At 43.6% G+C, this 25,302-nt stretch overlaps 1 protein-coding gene across 1 annotated transcript in view; it reads right to left on the minus strand.

Moving 5' to 3' along the window:
* SYN2 (synapsin II) overlaps window positions 1-21,124 on the minus strand; it is a 260,118-nt gene extending 238,994 nt beyond the window's left edge. Inside the window, exon 1 of the mRNA XM_075939636.2 lies at window positions 20,037-21,124. Coding sequence (XP_075795751.1) covers window positions 20,037-20,401 — 365 coding nt within the window. The 5' untranslated portion in view covers window positions 20,402-21,124. The remainder of the gene's footprint in view (window positions 1-20,036) is intronic.
* Between the last annotated feature and the right edge of the window lie 4,178 nt (window positions 21,125-25,302).

The raw sequence follows: 25,302 nt of genomic DNA on the forward strand, positions 1-25,302 counted from the left end.
TACTGGGTCAGACCAAAAGTCCATCTAGCCCAGTATCCCGTCTGCCGACAGTGGCCTATACCAGATACCTCAGAGGGAGGGAACACAATAGGTAACCATCACCTGATCCCTCTCCTATCATCCATTTCCAGACAAACAGAGGCTAGGGACATGATTCCTACTCATCCTGGCTAATAGCCATTGATGGACCTAACCTCCATGAATCTATCTAGCTCTTTGTTGAACCCCTGTTAAAGTCTTAGTCTTCACAACATCCTCTAGCAAGGAGTTCCACAGGTTGACTGTACGCTGAGTGAAGAAAAACTTCCTTTTGTTTGTTTTAAACCTTCTGCCTATTGATTTCATTTGGTGATCCCTTGTTCTTATATTATGGTGTGACGGGCCAGCTGCGGCCCGCACTGGAACGGGGCGGGCAGCGGCTCCGGCCCCAGCCCTGACAGGAAGCCCGGCAGGGGCTGCCCCATCAGCATGCATCCGGGACGCCACGTCCGCCGAGCACCGCGGGGAGCAGAGTCCCGCAGCCGTGGTGAATAGGGCCAGCCAGCGGGGCGAGCCGGACGTGCGCACCCCCAGCAGGGGACGCCAGAACGCAACCCCGCCTCCTGCATCCCAACATAGGGATGCCGGCAACACCGGAGGCGGGGACAAGGGGGACGACATAACCTCTGGCGGGAGGTTTAAAAGCCGCCACCGCGCCGGAGCAAGGGGGAGGATGCCAGGAAGGTGGTTCCTTCCCCCCCGGTGGAGACGTGAAGCAGAGACTCCGGGAGCGCCGCAAGGAGGCCCCCTGCTTACCTCCACCAAAGAGATAAAGGCCGACAGCTCGGGACCTAAACCCATGAACCCAAGGGAGGCTAGGAAGCAGCCCAGGGCAGGGCCGTTCTGGCACTTGTGGGCTGATGCGTTATGGGGTGGGACCCCATCAGCCGGGTAAGAGTTGAGACCCAAACCCTTAGGGCCCCAGGCTGGGACCCGGTGGAGAGGGTGGGCCCAGGTCCCCCTAGCCACCCCTGTATCCCTCCATGCTGCACCCAATGCGGGAGAAGGTCGAACAGGTGTGAAACGGGAGAAACTTCCACCCCGAGAACCGTGGGGAAGGACCAAGGTGCCGCGGGTGGGGAACCAGGGACGCAGGGCTCGCACCCATTTAACTATTGAAATTATAACAGTAAGATGGCGGGCTCACTGGGCCGTGACCCCGAGATGGGGGTTGCGTGCTCACACCCAGAACTAAACCCATCACATGTGGGAATAAAATAAATAAATAAATAAATAAATAAATAAACTTTTCCTTATTCACTTTTTCCACACCAGTCATGATTTTATAGACCTCTATGATATCCTTCCTTAGTCTCTTCTTCTCTAAACTGAAAAATCCAAGTCTTTTTAATCTCTCTTCATATGGGATCAGTTCCAAACCCCTAATCCATATCCCTTGTATTTTCTCTTTCTTCCCATTTGTTTGGGGGCAATGAGCATCATGTTCCTTAGATATGTATGACAGTTTATATCATGTTTATGTTACAGTGACATATGTGACAGAAGATAAAGTGTTAAAAGGACTAAATACAATTAGGGTTCAATGTACTTGTTTTAAAATGCACCTAGCTCATTCCTTAATTACAAAAGACCATTCAGAAAAGGTTTATATTTTTACTGTAAAATCCCTACAATAAGTGTTTCATATCTAAAATACTGCTTTGGATTGAAACTTAAAATAAAAATTTTCATTCAAAGAAATATTAATGAAACTTAAATCCAAAAAGAGATTAGAAACCTAATCAGAATACTTTGAGTATTCCTACATATCTAAATCACCTTCAGGTATTTTGAGGAATATATGTATATAACTCAATTTATAGCTATTTATAGAAAGCCAGAACTTCATGGAGATAATTTGCACCATTCAATATGTATTCCGTGATTTACTAATTATCACTAATATCTATATTACCAGTGATTCATTTAAGCTTGAAAACTGAAAAATACATGCTTGTTATCCCTTTGAAGGCTCTGTACATAGTACATCTATGAATAAAGCACTAAAAACCTAGTCAATGTTGCCAACTTCTGAATTTTATCCCTACTTCAGATACTTAGTATTATTGGTTGTTTCAACTGCTGAATCAACTTAATACCTGAGATAGCAGCACTAATTTAAAAAAAAAAAAATCCAATCCTCATGCTTGCCAAGAAAAAACTTGAAACATGAAACCTAGATGACCCAGCACCAGATGTCAATTAAAAAAAAGCCCAAAATGTATTCTTTCTTCCTATTACCAAAAAATGGAGTTGAGGCTTTCCTGAAAAAAAGAGGAGCTTTCTGCTCTGTTATTTTTGGACTCTTAAAACAAATTTTTAAAAAACTGACATTTTATGACACTTTTTAGGTATGTTAAAGACTCAAGACAAACATATACTTTCCACCAAATGGTGTTCTGGGGATGTAACTGCAAGTTTCTGCTTCAGAGACATGACTATTTTTCAGAGTGAAGGATTTTATATCCAAGTAACATAGTGTTCAAAAGAATGCTATTTCACAAAGAACTGTGAAACAACTAGTGTTGTCATCACTCTCCTTGGGCAATATAATTGTATTATACAGTTTACACTCCCTCAACTTCAAATTTCACTGCAAACACTGTTCTTTCCATTGAATACTGATTCCACTGGACTGTTTGCTAATGCTAAGCACAATGTAAATTCCACTTCATACAACAATATCTTGAATAAATATTTTGCACTGAATTTAAAACTCAAAGTTTTGACTGGTAGAATAACATGGTGACCTGGAAGAAATTCCTGGGAGACCAAGATGTTCTATGAAAACCCAGGACATATAGGCACTTCAGTTATTCTGTTTATACAAGCTCCACTACACTTGATAAATCCACATCTCAGTCGCAAAATGAAATTTTAACCCACTTAATTTTTAGTATTGTTTACTGCACCGTAAAAACTGCTTCATATGTTCATGATAGCCTTGTAATTCACTGTTTATCAATTTTTCTTCTAATTTGCCTACTTTATGCATAAAGTTTGTAAAGCAATCTCTAAATAAAAATAATATTAAATATGGTTTGTTAATGCACTTGCTTTATCAGCATTGTCCATAGAAGTGTACGACACTGATATCAAACTGTTCCTACTATATATGAAGGAGATTTAAGAAAAAATATTCACAAATGTATTCAAGTGTAGGCAGCAAACCATGCATTTCAGTGACATATATGACACAAGGTTAACCAATGCAAACACAGAAACTTCACCAATATGAAAAGTTTGCTGATATTTTAAATATCACCATCAAAGAAATTACAGCGTCTCGGAAACAAAGTGTAGTAAGCATTCTTTCCTCTGTCATCTTGTAGCAATAGGTCAGTGTTTTTCTTTATGAGATATTCTAAACAAGAAGGATAAATTAGAGTTTAAGTGAGACCACCAGCTGTGGCAAGTCATCCGTCAATTTAATATATACTTACTAGCATTCCTAATAATCAGCTGTTAAGAAATCCAGAAAGTATTAAAGGCCATTTAAACAAAACTTCACAATTCTAACAAAAACAAAACATTGCTTGTTGCTGAGTTTGAAAATAATTATATATATAAATTCGTTCTGTTATGACTGCTAGGCATCTCTATGATTAGTGAATATTTACTACATTGCAGTTGTGAACCTAAACAACTAGGTTGTGCCCAAAAATGGCAATGAACATAAATTTACTCAAGGGACAGAAAAAGATTTCAAAATACTTTTTCTGATTAAAAACACTCCAGACAAAACTAAAATCACAGAAAACCCTTCTGGAATAGTAAAGGTGTTCCAAAATAAAACTCTCAAAACACTTGAAAGTCATGCAATCACACAGCATGGGTAGTATAAAAGAAAACCGGTATATAAGAACACACAAATGTCCATACTGGGTCAGACCAATGGTCCATCTTGTTCAATACCATCTTCTGACATATTAATTTCTTCTGCCACAGGCCAATAATACAACACTTTCAAGTGATCCTTTTTCCTGTCAGCCAATCCCAATTTCTGACAATCAGAAGTTTAGGGACACCTGGAGCATGGGAGGGGGGGAAAGAAGGAGAGAGGGCATCCCAGACCATGCTGACTGGTAGATATTGATGGTTCTATCCTCCATGAACTGGTTTGATTCTTTTTTGAGCCCAGTTATGCTTTTGGCTATCACGTTCTCTAGCAAAGAATTCCACATGTTGACTGTGTGTTGTGCAAAGAAGTACTTCCCTATTTTTGTTTTAAACCTGCAGTCTATTAACTTCATTGGGTAACACTTTGTTCTTGTGTTCTGTGAAGTGGTAAGAAACATATCCTTATTATCATGCATAATTTTCTAGACCTCTATCCTGTACCCATCAGTGATCTCTTTTTCGAGGCTAAGCAGTCCTAACATTTTCAATATCTCCTCATATGGAAGCTGTTCCATGCCCCCACATCATTTTTGTTACTCTTCATTTAACTTTCCCCAATTCTAACACATCTTTCTTGAGATGAGGTAACCAGGACTGCATGCAGTAATCATGCTGTGTCCATTTTTTTGTGTCAATTTTTTCTTCTATTACTATTCAAATTGTGTCTAATTTACCTTTTGACACATCTTCACTACATTTCTTAGTACTATATGATTTCTTTCTTCACTTTGAGAAGTAAAAACAAATGCCTCTTGAAGATTTAAATATCATGATTATGTAGCATTGACACTAAAGATTTTTTGCAGTTCATCGTTTTTATTTACAAGTTTGCACTAATGCCAACTCACTCTCAGTTTATGCCTCTAGAGTTAAGAAATTATTTGGCTTTTTTTTTCCCCAGTTGAAAATCAGACACTTTTCACTTTATTTTTATTTGAACTACTTTTTTAGTGTCAGGTTTTTAAATAAAGGTGTCTGTAAAGCATTCTACAAAAAGCACAATCTGTAAATGTAATTGACAGTGATGTTCCAATATAAGTTTATTTTTTTAAATAGCTACTAGAATGCTAAATCAAAGATCTGTATTGATATCCTAGAAGAAAGAGCTGAGACACTTACAAAAAATCCCAGTAAAAAGCAGAGAAGAAAGAATTGCTTTTAAGAAGTCTGTCAAAAGATTGCTATTAGCTAAAATATAAACAATGAAATATGTATCTTTCTAACATTATTTAATACAATTATTTAACACTTTAGCGTACGTGATGCAACACGAACACTGAAGCCCTACATATTCAGAATAACATTGTGACCATTGAGTGATCCACAGATGGAAGTCTCACAGGATCAACCAATCAGGCATGGACAATACAGGTGGAAGGCACAATCTTCAAGAAGTGCAAAAATATATTTTAAATAGGAAATGAAGAAGGCAGTTCCAGATAGAAGCAGTTGAAAAAAGAACAAAGATCAAACAAACATTTATCTTTTAGAGCGGATATAAAAAAGATACCAGCTGCAGTACACAACATTTCTATTGGTTTTTAAATACTCATGATCTAAATTCAACATTCTTGAGCACCATCTACTGGTATTTTATCAATTAACTATTTAAACTATTTAGCACTGCTCCTTACCTATTAAGTATTTGCATATATACAGATAATGGATTTGTAACAATAGTCACCCTTATTATAGGGTGATAGTCTTCAGCATCCAAGAGGATGACCAGATTTATATGAAACACAGAAATAGCGTGTTTAGATTTGAGATTTTGTGTCTTTTGAATCAAACATTTTAGTACTTTATTTCTGAAAAACTATGAATATCTGGGTTGGAAGTCTCTGCATTCCGAAAGGACTTCAAATTACTTTGCACCTGGTCAGAGGTAGCCTCTTTAGGCTGCCTCTTATATCACTATACTTCCCTTAGCCTCTCTGGATGCTTGAAAATGACCTGCAGTAGAACCTCAGAGTTATAAACATCTCAGAAAGGGAGGTTCTTTGTAATTCTATCACTTCAGTATGGTATCAAAATTGAAACTAAAAGAAAAAATTGCTCTCTTCTGATCTTGTATTCTATACACACAACTAAACAAACCCATTCAAAAGTTTGATCTTTCAGTTTATACACATAACTAGCATTTATATTAATAGGTAAACTCCTAACCTCATTGTAATCAATAGGCTATTTCAATGGGGTCAAGTTTTCACCATTGTTCTTGAATGCGGGTCTGGTATTATTTAGGACTTATTTTTCTTCAACTCAATCTAGGTGCATGTGATGGATATTTTTCAGGCCCCAAAAGCAGCACAGCTGCTCAATGATCTGTTTTAGGCCTTGTTTTATTTAACATGTTTCACAGTGAGAGTCTTCATCCTTGTAAAACAACTAGCAACATACCACTTTCCTGATACTGGCTTGCTTGGACAAAGACAATGAAATAGAATTTCCCATAATTGCTTTCCTGTGTCGACTTTTAAAATTATGTTCTATTACTTTTTTCATTTTGATGTCATTATGGCTTCTAAACCAATAATACTGTGTGCAATAAGCACCTGTTCATGAAAATTCAGAATATCAGCTCGTATTAACTATGATAAAATCTCTTTTTTTGCATTCTGTAACACTTGGGTTGGGTGACTTGGCTGAACAGATGTATATGGTATGTTTTTCTTTTATAAGAGCTAACAGATGAATAAAATCAGCTACAGAATTCTGAGATCATACTTAGAATTTGAAAAAAAAATGTTAAGAGGAAAAAATCCACAAAGGTTTTAAAACAAAATAAATCTAACTTTATCTGAGGAGCGAAAACCCCTTTTCTAAAGATTCATTCTTTGTAGATGACACGTAGCAAAGCACTTCAGAGTGAGACATGACTTATTTTAAAAGACTGAGCTCTAAACTATACCTAAAGGACACAATAAAAAGCTCACATCCTTTTTAAGGGACACTCTTGCCTCATTTCATTTCCCCATAAATCTTTCAATCCAGTTGAACCTCCTCGAAAATACTTTCTCCAAACCAAGCAACAACAAATAAGCCTTCCAAGACTTGACTGGGGAGAGCTTTGGGGAAACTGGAAGTTGAGGATGGAGATTTGATTGAGAATCTATAAAGGGAAGAAAAATAGCTGATTAAGAAACCTGGGCAATGTCACTGGAAAAATCTGTATAGTTGAGGGTATGAGGTGCCAAAAACCACTGAACAAGACTAAATCCTGCAAGTGATGGAACCAACTTCAACCCAGGGGATGTTACACCCCCAGCATCACTAATTACAACACAATGAGTCTATGGAGAGCAGAGAATGTATCAAATTGAGGGCAAATATATAAAGATGTACTTGAAGTGCAGATGAAAGGAAAGATGAAAGGAAAAGAGGGAGTCATTTAGGTACATGATTAAGAAAAGATGGGTTGATGGTATTGAAGGCAGTTACAGACTTGGATGCAGAGTGAGATTTGATGAAAAACTGAGAAGACAAGTGAGATAAGATTAGAGAGGACAATGGACAAAATATGAAGAAAAATAGGCCCAAGAAAAAATGTGGGAGATAAACAGGGAGATATAGTGAGAAGAGTAAGACAGGAGACAGTGACTGGAGAACAGAAAACAAGCCAAGAGATAAGGTAATATGGAAGGGATGAGAACTGACAGCTGCAGAAAGGCAAGGATGGTAACACGAGTGGTCCTCTGCCCGCAGAGCAGCCAGGTTAGAGCCTGAGCTACTGTTGCATAAATTGCAAGTTTCGTCCCCTTGGAGGCTAGTCTGATTTACCCCAAGAAGAGAGTCACACTTTCAGGCTGGGTCCAACTCAAGTTTATTGGTTGCAACCAAGGTACGGCTAAGGAACTCAATGTTCAAAGCAGAGCCGACCCCCAACATCTCATAGGCAGGGGTTCTTATAGGGTTCACATCCTTCCTGGTTTAAGTGCCTTAACATGATAGGTTACTTCATCTTTGACATTTAGCATTCCTATAGGTCAGGTTAATTTTCCAAATGAGGTTAAATACAGTGCCTACTTGCTGACTTTGCGGTTACAGCTGTGTTACATTCATTCACTTTTGCTGAACAATGGGCGAGCCATACCTCCCTTTTTCCTTTCCTGCTTGAGCCGGTCACAAGTTTAAAGGATGTGGAATCTATCCATATCTCTACTTAACAGAAGACTGGTTTCACTTCCCCTCGTCTCCTTATTATAAGTTATTACCTGTGACAGGCCTTGACCTTTGTCATGTCTTACTCCTATACAAATAGCAAATATATCTAAGCATTAGCAATGTATGTATATTGTACGTGCCCCTCATAGGGGAATCAATGGCTCCGGGGGATTTGACTTCCCTTTTACACATCACTACCAGTTACCAGTAAGCATCACCCATTAACATCCCTAATTTGGAGTAAACCCCTTCCTTCTTCCAGTCACCCCACGTTGCTTTATGTTTAGGTGCCTGACTGAAGATTACTTCCAGCCTGTGCAGAGACATTTTCTCCATTTGTGGCAGCCTCTGCTATGCCTGCTTCTTCCCTTTCATTTCCTTGTTTTGATTGCAGCTGGAGGATCCCTGTGTAGGTTTGAGAATTGCAGCAGATGATGTGGAGCAAGCCTGATTTAATTCTTTGAACCCCACTCTGGCCTAGCATCAGGTTTCATAAACCCCATTGCACCACTGCACTATATTAGGAATGTCATTCCAAGGGACTTTTCTCAAACTAATAGACAGCTGTTCATGATGAATAGTTGTGCCAAAGCATTTGAATTCAGACAACTCTCCAAGATTGATCCTCTTACCCATGCTGTAAATGTACAAATGAAAGTTCTTATCAGGCTCATATGCAACAGGAATAGACTATTAGCAGTAATAAAACTTTAAGGCTACATCTACACTGCGGGTGTTTTGCGGAAGAGGAAATGCAAATGGAGCACTCATTTGCATATCTCACTCTTATTTATATATCTTCTTCTGATCCTTTTTTCGGAAGAGGTTTTTGAAAAAAAAAGCTCTGGATAGATGGGGCCATTTGTCCAAAAAAAAAAAAAAAAAAAAAAAAACCTTTTGCGCAAAAAATGAGGTTTACAGGTTCTTGTGCAAATGGGTTTTTTTCCAACAAATGGCCCCGTCTACACAGGGCTTTTTAATCACAAAAACCTCTTCCACAAAAAGGATCGGAAGAAGATATGCTAATGAAGCATGAGATATGCAAATGAGCACTCCATTTGCATTTCCTCTTCTGCAAAACACCCGCAGTGTAGACTTAGCCTAAGAGAAATACTACAGCATATACCTTGCAAAAGCAAGCACACTCTCATTCTAATCAGACATTAACAAGGTACAGGGAAAGTGTGGTCCATCTATAGACTGATTAGTTAAATCTAACCCTCCTCACTTGTGATCTTTGAGATGGGAAAGTCTGTCACTGTCAGCACAGTAGATTTATATTCATAGAAAACCTCATGTGTGAAGATTGAAATAACTGCAATTATTTCCTTCTGCTCTGATTTCAAAATATAGGCTGATGGTTAGAAACTGTTTCTTTACATTTATTTCCAAAATCAGTACAGGTAGTTTTATCCACATGCTGGATCTTAATGCTATACACCTTCCTATAAAATATCTTTTCAGTGAGTATCTTCTCCTTTTCTGTCCTATTTACTTTTCAACAAGTTTCGCAGAACTCTGAGCCCCTCCCCAACCCATGCATTGGTAAGGAAGTCCATATAACTGAACCCTCTTTCAGAAGGTGTTAACATGTGACTTAGAATTTCATATTGGGTGCAAAGAATATTGCAGTTCTTGAAGATACAGATTAGAGAAGGCCTGGGCAAAATACCTTTCAAAGCTGCCAGATCTGGCCCATGAACTCTCTGCCTGCCCATGCACACTGTTAATAAAAGCAACTGTTGCAGGGAGGAAAGGGTTTGTGTGCTGCTTCTGCCCTCTGCACAAACCCATTGGCTGGTTTCTAGGCAATAGAAGCTACCTGTTAACAATCAGCTTGGGAAGCACTCTTCCCTCAGGCTCCTAGCAGTTCAGAAACCACATAGCCCTTGAAACCACTGCAGTGGGGGGGCGGGGCAGGGCAGGCAGGGAGTCTGCTTGGGAAGGTTGCTGGTTGGGAGTCAAGCAAGTAACTTTCCCAGCCAGAACCTGCCTCTGGTACCCCAACCCTTTGCCCCCCAACCTCACATAACCCAAACCCTCTGCCCCTCTCCTGTCCCCATATCCGCTCCCAGATCCTGCACCTCAATCCCCTGCCCCAGGTCATAACTCAAACCCTCTGTCCCCCCTCCTGCACCCATATCCCCTCCCAGATCCTGCACCTCAGTCCCCTCCCCCGAATCACAATTCCCTGCTGCCATAGGTCAGAGCCCAAACTCCTCCACCCCACTCCCACACCTTAGCCCCCTTCCCCAAGTCACAACCCAGAACCCTGCACCCCTAGTCCCCTAACCCAAGTCACAACTGCCTCCTTCACCCAAATTCCCTCCCAGGCCCCACACCTGAATCCCTTACTGAAAGCTCTCTTCTGCACCTCCACCCAGATCCCACAGCTCTTCCATTAATATGGAAGAATACAGCCGTTGACCACTTTCCACTGCACCCCAATTCCTTACTGCAAGCTCCCTTCTCCCTCCCCCCCCCCCCCCCAGACCCTGCACCTCCTCCATTAATATGGAAGAATACGACCTTGGACCACTTTCCAAATTCTTGGAGTGCCACCCATCAAAATCATTGCCCACCCCTGGATTAGAGTCAAATGCAATCTTTTAAAATTCTTAATCTATTGCAGATACTGAAAAGATTAAGGGACTAATTGTGCCAAGACTAACTCATGAAGGCAGTGTAATTATAGCCATGTCAGTCCCAGGATATTAGACAGACAAGGCAGGTGGACCATCTAATAAAAGATATTACTTCTCCCACCTTGTTTCCCTAAGGCTTACTGTGACTGAGCCAGCACTCTGATCATGGCAGATCCAATCAGATAATGCAGAACAGAGCTGATTAGAGCTGTGCCTAATTCATGGGTGGAGGAGAACAGGGAGGCTAATTAGGGTAGTAGGTAGGGGCTACAGAGAGATACAGGAAGGAATGAAATAGAAAAGGGGAAAGCAGGTGACAGAGGAAGGAGGGAGATTTCTCGTCCCTGTTTGTTACAGAAGCTTAGAGCTTCCTAGAACTATTGGCATAGAGCTGAATTTAGTATTCTGTACTATAGTATATAGTGGGGGGAACCCACATTAAAATAGAGGTGTTTGACCAGCACAAGAGAAGTTTATGCGCCAAAGCAGAGGCAGGAGCCAAGAACACCCTATCACATTTACTCAAGGGTATAGTTCGGCTGAAGTCAAGAAAACAACTGACTTTCTTCTTTCTAGCACGGTTATGAGCAACGTAGGCTAATGAGCAGGTCACATGAGTGGCCCTCGATTTCATTGGGCTGCCAGATTGTCATGGTCTCCCCAGACTAGGGATGTTAAAATGTGGGTAATTGTGTAACATGTGACTGCTGAAAAATTCAACAGTTATGCAGTTACACACACCCACAGCTGGATCCCCAGGATAGAAGAGGCAGCTGTGTGGAGCAGCAAATAGCAGTAAGAAAAAAACTGCATGGACAAAAACCAGCAGAATCTGGCAACCTTGCACATGGGCAATGATAACAAAATGTCTTGTAGGCTACATATAGAATCCCAACGGGCTGCAGGTTGCCCACAACTGTTCTAGCACCTCTCAGAACCAAAACTGGATTCTCAACGTCAGAAGAGTCAATCATGCTCTTCTTCCTGAAGTATTATCATTTAATGCCTCTGTAATGCCCTACTTTGGTTTTCCTCTCCTGCAGGGCTTATTAAACTCCATACAGTCATTCTTCCAATTACTGCCCTTGTGAGGGCCTACTTTTAAAATTAACAAAGTTTCCAAAAACAAAATAAGAAAACTTGCTCCCAGCTTCACCGCCAGGCTCACCAACAGCAATTTCAGGCTCCAGAGCAAAACAGTCAATGAGCCACCACTGGTGCTGAGCAAGCTGCTGGGAACACATTTACACAAATAAACACACTTTAACATACCTATCTGGGATACCAAGCCACATAACTAGAACTCACATTCCAGCTCTCATTTCACATATCTGTTACTCCAACATCCTTTTCTACAGCCTTGGCAAATGCAGTCTTGCCCCACTCATAATCATTCAGAATGTTGCTGCAAAAAAAAAAAAAAAAAAAAAAAAAGGTTTCTAACCTGTCATTTTTCATCCCTCCACTGGGTCCCCGTTTTCTATCACACCTATCTATAAGGCTCTTTGTCTTCATTTTCAAAGCCCTTGTAATGAGCCGGGGACAGCAACATGGCCTCCCTCTGACCCAGAAGAGGAAGGGCCCTTGAAGACCCCTTGGTGGGCAGGTCCCTCCTCCCCTAGTCCTGTCCACGGGAAGCTGGAGGGCAGGACTAGGAGTATAAGAGCCGGGAGCTCAGTCAGAGCCTGGAAGCTAAACAGGCCAGATGTTTGGTCCCAGCTCCCGCCACACCACACCCAATGGGAGCACTGGGTTGGGCTACCACGACCCCTGCCAGTCCCCAATGCCTGGCCTGGGCTGCTGAGACTATTACCATGGCTTAAGAGATGCCGAGACCTCTGGGACCCCCATTGGGTCCTGATGACTAGGCCGGTCCACCTGGGCTCCTGCCTGAGCCAGAACCCACAGACATCTTGCCAGCACCTCCATCCCAAGCTGACCCCAAGGAGCAGTGCCTGAGTCTGGTAAGCCCCTAGGGGGAACTGGGAAGCAGCCCAGGGACAGCTGACCCTGGGGCGGCTGAGGAGATGGAGGTCGGGTGGGCAGCGCATTGCAGCTCGGATCCCTGCTGACCCACAGACCTAGTTGGTGCATTACGGCGCAGATCCCAGCCAACTCAGTGACTGTGGTATCTAGGAAATGGATCTCTCATGTAGAACAACCTACACCCCACCATCAATCTCAGCCTGGACCATTCTACACAACAGATCCATTTCCTGGATATCACAGTACAAATCACCAATGGTAAATTAGACGCCACTCTCCACAGAAAACCCACTGACTTCTACAGTTACCTACATGCCTCCAGCTCCCATCTAGGACACACCATATGATCCATCGTCTATAGCCAAGCCCTTAGATACAATCGCATCTGCTCTAATCCCACTGACAGAGACTAGAAACTTCATGATCTCTACCAAGTGTTTTTAAAACTCAATTACCCACCTGGAGAAATAAAAAAAAACAAATTGAAAGAGCCAGACGAATACCCAGAAACCATCTACTTCAAGACAGACCCAACAATAGAACACCACTTGTCATCACCTATAGCCCCTAACTTAAACCCGTCCAACGCATTATCAATAAACTACAACCTATACCGGAACACACTCCGAGAGACTCTGGGAGACAGACCCATAGTCTTCTATAGACACCCACCTAACCTCAGGAGGATTGTTACCAAGAACCACAGGACATACCACACTAATATCAACCCTGGAACTTTCCTTTGCAACAAACCCCATTGCCAGCTTTTTCCACATATTTACTTCGCTGACACCATTATTGGACCTAACCATGCCAGTTACAAGATCAAGAACACATATTCCTGTTCATCCAGAAATATAATTTATGCCATCATGTGCCTAAAGTGTCCATCTGCTATGTACATTGGACAAACTTCTCAGACACTTTGCCAAAGAATCAATGCACACAAAACAGACATAAGACTCTCACAGAGAGAAAGCTGTTGCTTGTCATTTCTGCCAGACTGACCATTCCCTCAATGACCTTAAAACATTCATATTGCTTCAAAGAGACTTTAACTCCAGACTTCAACGAGAAGCTTCAGAATTGTCATTCATGCTTAAATTTGACACTTTATGTATGGGTTTAAACAAAGACTCTAATTACCTCACCCATTACAAAGATAGCTTCCCCAATTATCACCCCTAATGTCATTACCTCACAGAAACTTCCCCTATTATCACCCCATGTCATTATCTCAAAGACACTAACCTTCCCCCCTCGCCCCCACTCTGTTCTAAAATTTGATTTGTCAATTTCACATGCGTTCATTTTTTTGATTGTATCACCTTGGTATATATGGTTGTGCCCATTTTCTTCCACATAGTGATCTGACGAAGAGGGTCTGGCCCACGAAAGCTCATCACCTAATAAACCATCTTGTTAGTCTTTAAAGTGCTACATAGTTCTGTCCTTAGTTTCAGCTAGACCAGACTTAACACGGCTGCATCTCTATCGCTGTCGTTCAACTGGATAGTAAAGGGGGGCAGCATGGCCTCCCGCTGACTTGGACCCTTTACAGCCCTTCATAGATCACCTCCCACCACCTAAAATCTCTCTCTACAATCAGGCGAAGAGGCCAGTCTCCACTGCCCACTTCTTACATTTTCAAACACGTGCCTTTGTGCTTCCTCTAATGCTGACCCTCATTGTTCGGAGGAGTTTCCTATAAATATTCACAAAGCCACATCATTGTACTCCTTCAAACTCTTTCTTAAAACTCCCCTTTGCCATGATACCTACAAAAAGCTTGTCAACTATTATGCAGATGGTGTGCTGAGACCACTGCTCACCTACTGACAGAGACTGTTTTGCTGTTTCCTTCTACTCATTCATCTTTCTGTCAACATCCATCTGTTCTTACCTTATACTTAGACTGCATTCTCTTTGGGGGACAGGCAGCTCCATGAAAGCCGATACATGTGGGGAGCTAGCTTGAAAGCAGTTTCCTACATGTACTGGCTCCCACCTGCCCTCCTCACCCCCGCACTGCTGCCTCTCTAAGCAAAGGCAGCGGGGATGGGGGCAGACAACTCCATAGGAGCCAGTACTCATTCGGAGCTGGCTTTTAAGCTTGCACCCCCCAGCACCGGCTCCTACTTGCCCCCTCCCGACACTACTGCTGCTGTGTGCAATGGTGTAGCAAGGAGGGGTGGGGGAGCAGTTGCCCCGAGGCATCACGCTGGGGGGGCACCAATTTAGCTGCCAAAAGTTATATTGTATGGAGGTGGGGAGGGGTTGTTTTTTGCTGGAGTAGGTTTCCCCAGAGCCCCGCATGCTGCTCTCAGCTCAGGCTCTGCGCTAGTGCCCCCAAGTGCAGGGAATGCCCGCTACCCCCCGTGCTCCTCTCCTGCTCACTGACTCTGCCACGACACCTCTCTCGGGCTTCAGTTCATGGTGCTGGTGCAGCCAGGAGGAGGCTGTTGCTGCTGCAGGCTCCATCACCTCGGGCCTCCTGTCCCCGCGACTCCCAGATCCACCAGGCTGCTTCGAAAGTGGAGGGCGTGCGGGGCTGGGTGCCTAACCAGGCAGCCGCAGCGGGACTGGGGCACTGCTGCTGTCTCCCCTGCAGCTTCGCACTCGGCTCACTCTGGGAGCCTGGCGGAAATGACAAGCTGCAAAGCACTAAAGGAAAAAAGTGAAGCTGCCCGAGAAGCTGTGCAGCTTCAGTCCCCTCTCAGCCCGCCCAGGCTGCCCTGGCACTGGGAACAGGAACTGGAACAAAAGGCGCAGGAGACAGCCACTCAGGTGAGGCACCTGTTTCCCTTAGCCTAACTTCTGAGCGTGAGGCACCTGGGGTGCATGAGCAGCTCGTTAGCTGAAAGGTAAACCCCCATCTCTGGGGGGAGCGAGAGGGGGAGGTGCTGCTGCTGAATGCATCAGGAGGAGTAAGCAAAATGATTGGGGAGCACAAATTTTGCCTATGCCCCTGGGCACATAACACCCTCACTACAGCCTCTGGCTGTGGGAGGCAAGGGGGGGCAGGCAGCTTCACAGAAGCCGCTTAAAAGCTGGCTTTCTGTGTGTGTCTGGTCAGTGAAGCCACTTCCCCCCCTTTGCTGCCTCCTACAGAGACAAAAGCATGGAGCGGGGGGGGGGGGGGGGAGGGAAGGAGAGGCAGGCAGGAGCCCCTGCTCACACTGCTACCTCTGTAGGAGGCAGCAAGGGAGGGCAGACAGCTCCATGGAGCAAGCACACTCAGAGTCACCTTAAAAACTGGCTCCCTGCATGCATTGGCTCCCATCTCCTTCCACTATGTTGCTGCCTCCCATAGAGGCAGCAAATAGGAAGCAGGTGGCTCCATGGAGCCAGCACATGCAGCTCCCCCCCAGCCCCACCCCAGTGGCCACTATGAGTATCACGTCCCTCCTCTCCGCCCCTTCCTCCTTTCCATGTTATGAAAAACAGTCCCATTCTAGGGACTTCCCATTTTCCTGCCACAACCAAACTCTACCTTGCTTTAAATTAGGAAAAGAGGAAGCTGCATACCAGATTTGAAGGCCCTTGCTCTTTACTTTTAGGAGGAAAACAAATGGACTCACAGACAGACACACGCTAAATATATATCTCCCTCTCTCTGATTTCCATTCCGTGCATCTTATGAAGTGGGTTTTTACCCACAAAAGCTTATGCCCAAATAAAGCTGTTAGTCTTTGAGGTTCCACAGGACTCCTCATTGTTTTTGCAGATACAAACTACCACTGCTCTACTCCTCTGAGATTTATAATGCAATTTTTTTCACTCAGGGTCCTACAATATATTTCATGCATAAAAGCCAGCAGGCAAGCTATGAATATAGTTAGACATTTCAGGATACTGGTAACAAACTACACAAGCTGTGATCTTATAAGTAATATGTACCCTTTCATCCATGCATCGTCACTCATGCAAAACTATCACTGTATTCAATGGAAATTTGGTCCAAAAAAGAACTACAGGATTAGATAGTGTAAAATATTTTAACACAATCACTGATGCCAACAGCTTTAGTATGCATGCAGTATAGTCTATACAGAAAACTAAAGAAATTATTTCCCCAAGTATCTCAAGTAATATAAATATGCAAAGAAGCAAATACATGATAAATGACTTAGGATATGGTAGTCTAATATTTAGGAAATTGGACTAGCAGTCCAATACCTAGGTTTTATTCCCAGGACTGTCACTAACCGTATGACCTTGGCCAAGTTATTTCAACTCAGTCTCCTCCATTTCTAAAAAAAAAATAATAATAATATTGGTAGCTTCCTTTGTAAAACACTTTGATTTTACACCATTTATTTCAATAAATAAGCTCTTATTTCATCCATAAATCTCAACACATCTGTATAACTATAAATCATAATCTTTTAAAAAAAATACTTTTTACTATGTTACATTCACATATCTTATAGCATTCTAAATTAGTTACATGAACACTGGAAAGTGACCAACGCATCAGTATAAGCAGCTCAACAAAGATCTCTACTCAACATGTATGTGTGGTTTTAAAAAAAGAAAATAAAAAGGAAAGGAATGGAAAAATAATTCAGAAAATATTACAATGCCTTTGTATAAATCCAGTGGTGCCTCATTTGGATGCTGTATATAGTACTGGTCACTCCATCTCAAAGATATTGCAGAAAGAGAGACCAGGGTAAGACCTGTGCGGTAAGGAAGGGAAGAGAGGAATCCTATTTACATTTTAAGAGGTTCTTACACCTTCCTCTCAGCATTTGGTTCTGTCCATTGAGAGAGACTGGATACTCAACTAGACTGATCCCAGATCTAATCCACTCTAGCAATTTCTAGGTTTCTATAAAGGCCATAACCAAATACAGTTGTGCACATTCAACCTATAAAATGAGGACAGTGTAATTCAACATATTAAAAGCATCTCTCTCATATTAAACTAATCTGAATTCATATACAAGCCTAAAATTCAGGATAAACTTCAAACAACTCAATCTATTTCTCAGATAACTACTTGTCTGTCAAAACATGATCTTTTTCCTGTACCATTTGACAGGACTTCAGTTCACTCCATACATCTCATTTTGTCAATTGCATCATACAACACAGTGTCTAGCTCACAGGTCATGATTATGGAACAGAACAGCCTGCATTAATTTATCCATTTCAAGAGCAAGTTGAAATGATTTTTAAATATTTATACAGGTTATCATTTCTCATGCATATCCTGTTTTTCTTCCTGCTAGTCAAATTATTTTGCAGTTCAACAAATATCTGCATGGATTCCAGAATTCTAAAAGGTACAAAGCCACTAATACTTATATACTTTTCAAATCTACCTATTTACATTTAGGCAATTATTTAGGCATTTAAACAAAATGACTATTTCTTGGGGTTGGGGAGAGAGGAGATGCTAGGCCCAATAGAATTTTAAACAAACCGCAACCAAACTGACTCAAAACTGTTCTTTCCAATAGTACCAAATACAGTTTTCACATGGTTTATCAGAAAGACAAAGTAAAATAAGTAGACAATAAAACAGTGTAAACTTGTGAAACATCTGATCTTCTAACAGGGATGCACAAGCAGTCATACCCAACATATATTTGCAAAACAGAGTTTATTGGCACTAGCCTTGGTTAGGACAGATTCAGTTACCTGTCATTCCACTATAAACCTGTTGATATTAAAATGTCATTACATTAACCTGAACAACTTCATCATTACCAGTACAGAGGCTGATGCTGATAGGAATGGAAACGAATCACCAGGGATTACTAGACAAGCAATCTAGTGTTATCTGATTTTTGAAATTGGGATTTGTACACTTTGAAAATATTTTTTTCTTAAAACCTAATAAAAAGAAAAAGGATCCCTCATTTATAACTTCAGACTACAAGACTGTGAATTGTGTGTGTGAAAGGTTAAATATTTGCTCTGATAGGGAGAAGAAAACCAGCATGCTCAAACAACACATTTTTCCTACCATTTAAAGCATCAGAATTCATTTTTTTGTCTCAGATTTAGGTTGTTGGTTTGTGTTTTTTTTCTCTAAACTTAATGCATTTGTTTTTTAAAATTTGTTTCACATATTGTATCAATAGGATTTTTATTTACTATTTTGCCATTAAGCTACTTGTGGCTTGTCCTCCCTTCAAACATAAAGCATCTTTGTTTTGAAATATGATCCAAACTGTAAATAAAAATGTTGGTTTAAAAATAAACATTTACTTAGACTTTATTAAGAATTTCTACATATTATAAAAAAATTGCCTTAATTGATTTTAGCCTGCATTTTGAATAAGCAGTGCTCAAAAACTTAATAAACAGAATCAACAAACACATGGCCTGTCTGCTTGATGCATTATGGCATGCATCATCCTCATGTATGGTGGTCTGGCATGCATTAGCGATAGAGATTTATAAACTGCACCACTGCTAATAGTTACACACAAGATGAAATAATAAGTCAGCATATCAACTCCTCAATCATATTTTTATTTTGACTGAACTAGATGCAAATTAGCAAGGTATAACAAAAGCTAAAAAGTCAACTCAAACTCTAATTATGTAATTTTACAGATCTGGGCTGTTCAGGATGACTATCAGCATTCTTATTAATCAATAAACAAGCCATAAAGATTTTTAAAACACCACCATGTAATCACAAAGACCTGCATAAAAACAAGTCCACTCATGCACAGAAATCTGTGTTGCATATTCATACAACAGCCACATACAAATCAGGCATATATACTGACTGTCTAAAGTATTCCCAGGATTATACAAGATGAAAATAACTTCTGATCTCACTAAAGTATATTCTTCCCTAGTGGGTTCAATAAATTCCATGGCGTCCATGTCTCGAAAATTGCTTAATTCCTTTTTATACACCTTGGTACTTGATGACTTGTAGGTTTAGAAAATAAATCACAACAGATTTTTTCTACTAACACGAACCAATCTGACTCTGCTTTCAAGGGGCGGGGGCAGAAATGAAATAGCTTGTGAGGGAGGCAACTAGCTGCAGACCTAATCATCGTCTCGTGCAAACTAATCACCCGCAACTATCAGAACAAGCGGTTCTGCACAAGCAGCCCTGAAAGGCAGGGTGCTTCTCCTCCCCCCCCCCCCACCCCACCCAAAGGCGAGTCCTTGCCACTGAAGTAAACAGGCTTTCCCCAAGCACCAGAGCCACACACCTGGCCATTAAAAGCAGGGGGAGGAAGGGGGAGGGAAAGCTTTACAGCCAGTACCCCATGAGGGAAGGGAAGATGCGGGGGGCTCTTTACAGTGGGGGGGGGCACCTACCAGTCCGTATGCGGCTCATCAATGACCAGGAGCAGCTTGAACTTTTTGGCTGCCGCTGAGGAAGCGGCCGACGCCGCATCCACCAAGCCGGCCGAGGCTGCCGTCTGCTTCACGGCGTTGGAGAGGGAGCTGAAGAAGCTGCTCCCCGCCGACTGCTGCTGCTGCGGCGGCGGCTGCTGGGGTGGCGCCGACTGCGGCGGCTGCCGGCGCTCCGAGGCCGGGGAGGCGGCGGCAGGAGCCGCCGAGGAGGCAGAGGGAGGCGGCGGCTGCTGGGGCTCCGGCCGCTGCAGGTCGGTCATGTAGCCATTGGGCAGGTTGGCGATGAAGCTGCTGTCCGAGAGCCTGCGCCGCAGAAAGTTCATCATCTGGCCGGGAGCCGGGGCAGCGGCGGGCGGCGCTGAGGAGAGGGCGGGCGGGAAGCGCGCTGCAGCGGGCTCCGCTCCTGCCGGGCGCTGCGCTGTGCGGGCGGGCGGGCTCGCGCGCTCCTCGCCCCCAATGAGGGGAGGCGCTGGCTGCTTCCCGCCCCCGCGCCGCCCAAGGCTGCTCTGAGGTGAGCGCGCAGCGGGCCAGAGCCCTCACAGCGCGAGCCTGAGAGCGGCCGCAGGGCGGGCTCCTCCCGGTCAGCCTCCAGCCGCAATGCACAACCCCGCCCTCGCCCACAGCGCCCTCCCCGCTGCTCCGGACGGACAGACCGACCTGGGCTGGGCCCTTCCCCTGAGCAGGTGGCTCGCTGCTCTGCCAGGGCCGCAGACGTGTCCCTCGTGGGGCCAGAGCACATAACACTGGGCCCTCCGCCCTTTCAGAAAGAGCGTCACCGGCGGGGAGACGAGGTTGGACAGAGCCCGGACCACGCTCCGCCTCCTTCCCCCAGCAGCCGCGCATCTCCCGCAGGGCTGAGGTGCCTCCCCTGGGCATTGCAGTCTGGGGCAGGAGTGCAATTCCCTTTCGGCCCCCTGACCCGCATGGTTCTATCACCTTGTGCCACCCACGCACCTGCTGTGGTTCACCGTCCCGCGTAGTGGCTGTTTCCCTTGCCTGCCAGTTTGCAACGCCTCTCGGTTTGGGAGCTCTCTCTAAAGGGGCTGGAGCTAAGTCCCACAGGTAAGGCAAAAAGCGGCTGCTGTAATGTGCAGGCAGCTGCACAGCCCACAGTCCTACCTCAGTCAACTTGCGGGGATGTGGTACTCTCTGCCAGGGGAGACTTTGTTGGGGGAGAGCTAATCCTGGAAAGCACTTTTCCATCTGTTTGGAAATGTGTTAGTTCTATTTCACTGAGCACCTCCCCTGCAATCCTAAGGCAATTTGCTACCTCAATAAACATCCATAAGTTTATGCTAAACTAGCAAGCTAAACTAGAAGTTGCATTTGAACCATTCCTGCTCATTTATATTACTTTATTGTTAAGTCATATAAAATTCCAAGCATGGGTGATATTAGTGACCTGCAACTGATGATATTACTTCTTTAATAAATCTTTTCCTAAATGTTAGGGAATTAAAACTGTTTCAAGTCAATTTGTGATTATGAATTGAACTTGACTTACAGCCTGAGTACTCTGTTTATCATAAGTAACACAGAGCAGGCAATAGTAGCTCAAGCTTCCTGGAAGTGCATCCAAGCTTCAGAACTTGTCCATCTCCATATTATCTGAGCAGCAGCCACTCTCCTGAAACTGGAGAAAGGGAAGAACAACTGGGGCAATTACACTGGCCCAAGATCACTCCAGCCAGAGGAAGCAACATCTTGTTTAAACTCTTTATACACAAGCAGCAGTAGCAATGACAGACTCTGGGCAGCAAAATCAGTTGGCTGTTTGGTGAAGCTCCTCAGGCACCATTAGTTCGTCTTAACTATGCCCTCACAGCAACACCAACACATATACTAAACATTCAGTTACACTGTCTCAGTCACTGACTGCACCAGTCAATGATGGCATTGCTGTGGGAATCTTTGGAACTATTAATTTTATTTGTGAGTAAACAGAAGCACATAGATTGAAATGATTTACAGTAGTTCATATACTGCATGTCACTGGTAAACAAAGCTGAAATGACAGGACCTCATCAATCCCAGAAGGTTACACGTATGCAGCTGATAGGTGGACTAGGTCCCAGGAATCTTAGCTCCTTGATCTTCTATCAGGACCAGATTAACTCTTATGGAGGCCTGGGGCTAGCAGATTTTGTGGGTGCCCCTTAGGATTCCGGATGGGACCAAAAATGTGGGGTTCAGTGTGCAGGAAGGGGCTGCTGGGGAGTGGGCTGCAGGTGAAGATGTAGGGTCTGGGCAGGAAGTAGGGTGGAGTGGGGGTGCAGTCTTTGGGATGGAGGTAGGGTGCAGCAGAGACGTAGCAAGGGTGTTATGTGCCCCCCTCCCACCACCTCTACATGGCAGGGCCCCAAACCTGGCGCATGGCTTAGCCCAACCTTGGAAGGAGCAGTGGGCTCTTGTACTGCATCTTCCCCCACCCTCTCCACCGGGCCCCTACATGCACTCATAGAATCATAGGACTGGAAGGGACCTCGAGAGGTCATCGAGTCCAGCCCCCCGCCCTCAAGGCAGGACCAAGCTCTGTCTACACCAACCCTGACAGATGTCTATCTAACCTGTTCTTAAATATCTCCAGAGAGGGAGATTCCACCACCTCCCTTGGCAATTTATTCCAATATTTGACCACCCTGACAGTTAGGAATTTTTTCTTAATGTCCAATCTAAACCTCCCTTGCTGCACTTTAAGCCCATTACTCCTTGTCCTGTCCTCAGAAACCAAGAGGAACAAATTTTCTCCTTCCTCCTTGTGACACCCTTTTAGATATTTGAAATCCGCTATCATGTCCCCCCTTAATCTTCTTTTTTCCAAACTAAACAAGCCCAGTTCATGAAGCCTGGCTTCATAGGTCATGTTCTCTAGACCTTTAATCATTCTTGTCGCTCTTCTCTGTACCCTTTCCAATTTCTCCACATCTTTCTTGAAATGTGGCGCCCAGAACTGGACACAGTACTCCAGCTGAGGCCTAACTAGTGCAGAGTAGAGCGGCAGAATGACTTCACGAGTTTTGCTTACAGCACACCTGTTGATACAATCTAGAATCATATTTGCTTTTTTTGCAGCAGAATCACACTGTTGACTCATATTCAACTTGTGGTCCACTATGACCCCTAGATCCCTTTCCGCCATGCTCCTTCCTAGACAGTCACTTCCCATCTTGTATGTATGGAACTGATTGTTCCTTCCTAAGTGGAGCACTTTGCATTTCTCTTTATTAAACTTCATCCTGTTTACCTCTGACCATTTCTCTAACTTGCTAAGGTCATTTTGAATTATGTCCCTATCCTCCAAAGAAGTTGCAACCCCACCCAGTTTGGTATCATCTGCAAACTTAATAAGCGTACTCTCTATCCCAATATCTACATCATTGATGAAGATATTGAACAGTACGGGTCCCAAAACAGACCCTTGCGGAACTCCACTTGTTATCCCTTTCCAGCAGGATTTAGCACCGTTAACAACAACTCTCTGACTATGGTTATCCAGCCAATTATGCACCCACCTTATCGTGGCCCTATCTAAGTTATATTTGCCTAGCTTATCAATAAGAATATCATGCGAGACCGTATCAAATGCCTTACTAAGGTCTAGGTATATGACATCCACCGCTTCTCCCTTATCCACAAGGCTCGTTATCCTATCAAAGAAAGCTATCAGATTAGTTTGGCATGACTTGTTCTTCACAAACCCATGCTGGCTACTCCCTATCACTTTATTACCTTCCAAGTGTTTGCATGTGATTTCCTTAATTGCCTGCTCCATTATCTTCCCTGGGACAGACGTTAAACTGACCGGTCTGTAGTTTCCTGGGTTGTTCTTATTCCCCTTTTTATAGATGGGCACAATATTTGCCCTTTTCCAGTCTTCTGGAATCTCCCCTATCTTCCATGATTTTTCAAAGATCATAGCTAAAGGCTCAGATACCTCCTTTATCAGCTCCTTGAGTATCCTGGGATGCATTTCATCAGGACCTGGTGACTTGCTGACATCTAACTTTCCTAAGTGATTTTTAACTTGTTCTTTGTGTATCCTATCTTCTAAACTTACCCTCTCTCTGCTTGAATTCACTACGTTAGGCACACCTCCAGACTTCTCGGTGAAGACCGAAACAAAGAAGTCATTGAGCATCTCCGCCATTTCCAAGTTTCCTGTTACTGCTTCTCCCTCCTCACTGAGCAGTGGGCCTACCCTGTCCTTGGTCTTCCTCTTGCTTCTAATGTATTTATAAAAGGTCTTCTTGTTTCCCTTTATGCCGGTAGCTAGTTTGATCTCATTTTGTGCCTTTGCCTTTCTAATCTTGCCCCTGCATTCCCGTGTTGCTTGCCTATATTCATCCTTTGTTATTTGTCCTAGTTTCCATTTTTTATAGGACTCCTTTTTTATTTTGAGATCATGCAAGATCTCCTTGTTAAGCCAAGCTGGTCTTTTGACGTATTTTCTATCTTTCCTACACAGCGGAATTGTTTTCTTTTGGGCCCTTAACAACTTCCTTTGAAATACTTCCAACTCTCCTCAGTTGTTTTTCCCTTCAGTCTTGCTTCCCATGGGACCTTACCTACAAGTTCTCTGAGCTTATCAAAATCTGCCTTCCTGAAATCCATTACCTCAATTGTGCTGGTCTCCCTTCTACCTTTCCTTAAGATCATGAACTCTATTATTTCATGATCACTGTCCCCCATACTGTCTTCCACTTTCAAGTTCTCAACTAGTTCCTCCCTCTTTGTTAAAATCAAATCCAGAACAGCTGCTCCTCCAGCGGAGATGGAGGAGGGTTGGGCTGGGGGCAGAGAGGTGGAGAAGAGGCTCCAGCTGGTGGCAGGGGGTGCAGGTGAGCCAAGCGATGACAGAGGGAGCAGAGGGGGCCTAAATTGGCGCCTAGGGCAACTGCTCCCTGCCCCCCCTCGCTACACCACTGGGATGTAGGAGTGGGCTAGAGGTGCAAAGGTCTTGGTGGGAGGGAGGAGGCAGGGGATTGGTGTGCTTACCAAGCACAGCTCCATTTGATGGGAGTGAAGGGGCAGGTTCCCAGCCAATGGAAATGGCAGGGGGAAAGCCTGCAGACAAGTGCAGGGACAGAGCTTCTCTGATCTATCTGCTACACACACAGGCCCAAGGGGGAAGGAGAGTGGCAGTGTACAGAGCTGCCTCCCTGGCCAACCAGGCTGAGCCAGTCTAGATTGCAGCAGACAGGAGCTTTAGGGCCTGCATTCTCCTGTA

This window comes from Pelodiscus sinensis, chromosome 11 (genome assembly GCF_052426305.1).
Source record: "Pelodiscus sinensis isolate ZL-2025 chromosome 11, ASM5242630v1, whole genome shotgun sequence".
Taxonomy (NCBI): Eukaryota; Metazoa; Chordata; order Testudines; family Trionychidae; genus Pelodiscus; species Pelodiscus sinensis.